General features: G+C 44.7%; 1 protein-coding gene across 1 annotated transcript; it reads left to right on the forward strand.

Moving 5' to 3' along the window:
- Positions 1-435: 435 nt before the first annotated feature.
- Positions 436-1710, forward strand: LOC121502485 (uncharacterized). The gene has a single exon (XM_041776162.1). It carries the CDS (start codon positions 436-438, stop codon positions 1708-1710), a length of 1275 nt encoding a protein of 424 aa, XP_041632096.1.
- Positions 1711-5452: the final 3742 nt, after the last annotated feature.

Consider the following 5452-nt stretch of genomic DNA (forward strand, 5'->3'; position numbering starts at 1 on the left):
TGTCCGTCTGTCCGTTTCTACGCAAACTAGTCCCTCAGTTTTAAAGTTATCTGAATGAAACTTTGCATATAGTCTTCTATATACTCTAACTGCTATATATGTCGGAACGGGCCGGATCGGACGACTATATCATATAGCTGCCATACAAATGTTTGATATTATACATAAGGTGGGACGGATCTGTCATTTGCCTCGTTCTGTGATAAAATTGTAGCTCTCCTTTTTGGTTATATGTATATCCAACCAAGCCTGTTTAGATGGCCTATATGCTTAATCATCAGGTTAAACGATGTTTGGTCAACCCATAAAGAGATGCTTCAAGTGTTTTGGGGCTGGACATTTGCAAAAGGACTGCAAAGGACCGGATAGGAGAGACCTTTGCATCAGATGTGGTGAAAGTGGTCACAAAATAAAGACCTGCACCAAAGCTCTAAGATGCTGTATCTGCACAGCAGAGAACAGGAGCGATGTTGGACACCTCCCTGGGACTGCGCATTGCCCCAGCGTGACAAGAAAAGGAAAGCCATGAAGATCCTTCAAGCAAATATGCATAGAAGCAGAACGGCAAATTACCTACTGCACCAAATCGTGCTGGAAAACCAAATTGACGTTGTTATCATAAGCGAACAATACACAAAGACGGCGGCCATATGGATTCCGGACCCCACCACGGCTCCACACAGAAGTGACAAAAAAGGAAGATGCCACGTCATTACACAAATTAGAAACTGGACGATATTCAGCTGCTATTTGACCCCAAGTGACGACATTCAGACCTTCCAGACGAAACTTGAAGATATTGAAGACAACGCAAGGCATATAGGTGGAAACCTTATAATAGCTGGGGACTTTAACTCAAGAGCCCAGGAATGGGGTATGCCATCAACTGACTCTCGAGGCCGTAGAGTCCTAAACATGGCCGCAAGAACCGGGATGCTAACAGCAAATGTAGGTGCAACACCCACATTCAATCGAGTAGGGAACGTGGGCACAATCCCCGACATAACACTAGTGACAGAAAACTGCGCGCACAAAATCGCCGACTGGAAAGTCCTTGATACCTACAACGGAAGTGACCACTGCTATATTATGTTTGACATATCAGAAAACGAAGTGACTACATTAGCACCATCGAGGAAAGGATGGAACGCTAATCGACTGGACAAAGAAATGCTTATTCGAGAAATTGACGCAAGGCTGAACCGACAGAGAGGCGGTGACATAATCAGCAACAACATGACAACCATAAGGCAGGCCTGCAACGCTGCAATGCCTAAAATGGGCAATCGTCGCAGACAAGGACAAGAAGCGTACTGGTGGACCCAAGAGATTAAAGCTCTCAGAGAAACGTGTATAAAAAACAGACGCCGCCTTACGAGGGCTAGACGGAGAGGGATCTTTACAGAAGAAGAGAGCCAATTTAAGAAATCCAAGAAGGATTTAAATATTGCCATCCGAAAAAGCAAAACGGAGAAATGGAAACGACTCTGCAACGATGTCAATAGTGACCCATGGGGGCTCGGATATAAAATCGTGATGAAGAAGCTCAGAACAAGAAATCCAACACCGGATCTAGAGGAAGAGCAAATGGACCAAATAGTCAAAACACTATTTCCCGCCCATACAAATAGCACAGCAAGGACTACTCCACCAATAGCCGAACACCAGATCGAGCTCTTCACTGAGGACGAGCTACTGAAAGCGACATAAACCTTAAAAAGGAAGAAGGCCCCAGGGTCCGACAACATTCCAGCAGAAATCCTAATAGCGATCGCGGAGAACCGACCCCATATCCTATTGGATATGTATAACGAGTGCATTACCAGCGGGAAATTCCCAGACATTTGGAAGGTGCAACGGTTGGTCCTGATAAGCAAGGGCAAGGGAGACCCCCTAACCCCGTCAGCTTATCGGCCATTATGCATGCTTAACACAACCGGGAAGCTACTAGAGAAATTGCTCAAGCCACGACTAGCAGCAGCGATCGAAAGAGGAGGGGGTCTTTCCCCGAGGCAGTATGGGTTTAGACCAGGAAGATCGACCATTGGAGCAATCCAAGAAGTCGTGAACCAAGCTCTCAGCAGCCAACAGGGCAACAACTTCTCGAGACCGGTAGTGCTCCTGGCCACTCTGGACGTTAAAAACGCATTCAACAGCGTTAGATGGGACAACATAATTGATGCTCTGAAAAGACGATTCCAAATCCCAGGATACCTGATACGGATAATACAGGACTATCTTGACAACCGACGACTACTGTATCAAACAAAAGCAGGGGAGAAAAGCATGCAGATAAACCTAGACATCCCAGAGGACACGACTATCGTGGGATACGCAGACGACATAGTCGCAGTCATTACAGCGCGCAATACCGAGTATGCACAACGCAAGCTGACGCAAGTAATGATACGTGTAAAAAGATGGCTGAACTCACACGATCTAAAACTTGCGGATGAAAAAACGGAGCTATTATTAGCTACCAGGAGAAGGATCCCCCTAGAAATAGATATGAGAGTAGGGGAAAACGTTATAAGGACGCAGAAGGTCATAAAGTACCTAGGAGTAAAACTTGACTCAAAACTAACATTTAGTGCACACATACAAGGGGCGAAGAAAAGAGCGACCGAGACTACAAAGGCGCTTAGCAGACTCATGGCCAACGTGGGCGGCCCATTACCATCAAGACGAAAGCTTCTAATGGAGATAAACCACGCAATCATGCTGTACGGATGCGAGATCTCGGCAGGGACCCTTGAGGCAGCCTGCAGGACAAAACCTCTACTGGAGGTGCAAAGAACGATGGCTTTACGAATCGCGAGCGCGCATCGAACGGTATCCGGTCCGGCGGCACTAGTAGTTGCAGGCACGATACCAATCGACCTTTTAGCCAAAGCGCGAAAAAGGATATACGAAAGACGAAAAGATGGAGACACGACGAGGACACTAATCGAGCGGACCAGAGAGGAAACCCTCCGACAATGGCAGGAAAGATGGACAGCAGAAGGGAGAGGCAGATGGACAGCTAGGCTGCTACCAAACCTGGTAGCATGGTCCGCAAGGAAACACGGAGACGTGGATTACTACGTCATGCAGATGCTGACAGGCCATGGCTACTTTGCCGCCTTTCTACACAAGATAGGGAAAAGAACAGATGCCAGATGCATATACGGTGATGCGGAGATCGACAGTGCTGAACACACCATCTTTCAATGCGCAATATTCGGGCCGGCGCGTAGTTCCCTGGAAGAAGTGGTTGGGACAATAACCCCTGAAAGTATCGTGACAAAAATGGTAGGCAGCGAAGCGGCATGGAAGCACATCGCAAGATTCGTGGAGAACATCCTTCGAGCAAAGAAGCCTGATCTGGATGAGACAGCTGGGTAACCTGGACCCAGTAAGAAGATGAGAGCGTATAGCGCTTAACTGGCGCCACCTCGAAGTAATGCGAAAGCTTTTCCGATGTGGAAACACGGCCAATGACGAGGGGGGGGTTTAGTGGGTGCAAGTCCGACATACTCTTTCTTTGCGACGGCAAAGGGGAAGATGCGTGAGGCATTCCCCCTCCTCAACCCAAAAAAAAAAAAAAAAAAAAAAAAATGTTTGGTCAACCCTCATGTTGATTTGCCTAGCAGAGTTGGCTATAAATTGATTAGCGCTTTCTTTGTTTTTATCAATATAGTTCGTAATGATGTTAAAAATTAATATATCAGCTCTTTTTGTCTTTGTGATTCGATATAATTTGGAGTTATTTATATAGTGGTGAGTGATCGGGTCTCTGGCAGCAGCCCCCAATGATTTCCTTCGAATTTTTCTTTCAAATAGTCGGATTTTCTCCATTAGATTGGATAGTACGTTAAACCAACCAATGTGACCATATATTAGTGTGGGTAGAATAATTTTTTTATATATTAACGATTTTATTTTTGTTACTTGAGGGATTCTGGGGCCAGCCCTATTATCATTGTTCCAAAAATATTGTGTAGATTATGCATCGTGATCTTGGCGCGCATCAAGGTACTTTCAATGTTTCTTTTAAAGTTTAGCCTACAATCGTACTGAACTCCCAAATATTTGAAGCTGTCGACGATCTTGATAGGAGTGTTATTATTGATATAGATGTGGGGTTGAAAATTCCTGGCATTGGCAATAATATTTTTGAGCTTAGGCCCCTTCAGCAAGCAGCCTATGCATTTGTTGTTTAGTTTTAGTCTCCATTTTTTAAAGTAATTGATCTAAATAGGTGTTTAGGTCAATTTCAGCACTTTCTACCCTCGCTCCCTATGCCAGTATGAGGACGTCGTCAGCATAGATCAGGGAGAGTATGCTTGCGGTAGAGCTTGAATTAGGGTTTCTACGATACTTTGAAAAGTCCGCTAGGTAAACATTGTACAGTACAGGTGCTAGCAGAGAACTCTGTGGGACACCAGCTGTTATATTTCTGATCATGGATTTATCCATGCCATTGAGGTTGCGAACAAAAAAGGATCTGTCTGTTAAGTATGACAGTATTATCCTTGTTAGTTTTGGGCAAAACCTAAACAAATGGGACATTTTAAAGACTAGCCCATTTGTCCGTATCGTGTCAAACGCTTTCCCAAAATCCAGGGCGCATGCAATGGTTGGCTTCCTCTCAGATAGATTCGTGAAAATGAAGTCATTTGCAACAGCTAATGCATGGATGACGAGGAGCTATCTCTGAAACCAAATTGTATATCTTGAAGGATGTTTTTGTTGTTTGTTTGCCTTTTGATTTTATTCAATAGTACCTACTCTCAGTTTCAAACAGTTGGCTTACTGCCGAGAGAATACTAATGGGTCTGTAGCTTTTGAGCTTGTCCTTTTCACAGTTTAGTTTAGGTATTGGCATGATTCGGCCACTTTTCCATTGAGTCGGATAATATCCGATGTTGAAACAGTTGTTTAATAATCTGGCTAGGTGGACTAGAACCATCAGATTGCAGCGTTTCATTAGAAAATTGCTAGTGCTATCTGGTCCCAAGGTTTTCTTTGCATTATTGGCCCTGATGTATTCCACTAGCTGCTCTTCGTTGGTAAAACCGCAGTCAATGGCCCTAGTGCAAGTGCCATCAGCTGTTTGCGATTAATTGAATTCGACAATTGGCACATCCAATGTCTGTGTGACAAATTCATTGACGAAGTTGTCGACAAACGTGGCGGGTCGCGACGATTCTGGGGAATCTGCCGCTAAGTCGTCGTTTTGTTTGTGCGTTTGCTCATATTGCCATGCCAAAGCATTGACATTCCCAAATGCAGTTGTTAGCATTCTGGGAGAATCAATGTCTATCTTGTTAACTTCATCCTGCGTCAAGTTGATCGTTTGCTCAAATTCATATGCCGAATCGGAGAGCAACTGTTTCTTCAAGCTGATGTCTTTCGGTCTAATGTCCTTAACCCTTCGTTCAATTTCAGTGTCGATGAGCCGAGACAAAAT

The sequence above is a fragment of the Drosophila kikkawai genome, chromosome 2L (assembly GCF_030179895.1).
Source record: "Drosophila kikkawai strain 14028-0561.14 chromosome 2L, DkikHiC1v2, whole genome shotgun sequence".
Classification (NCBI taxonomy): domain Eukaryota; kingdom Metazoa; phylum Arthropoda; class Insecta; order Diptera; family Drosophilidae; genus Drosophila; species Drosophila kikkawai.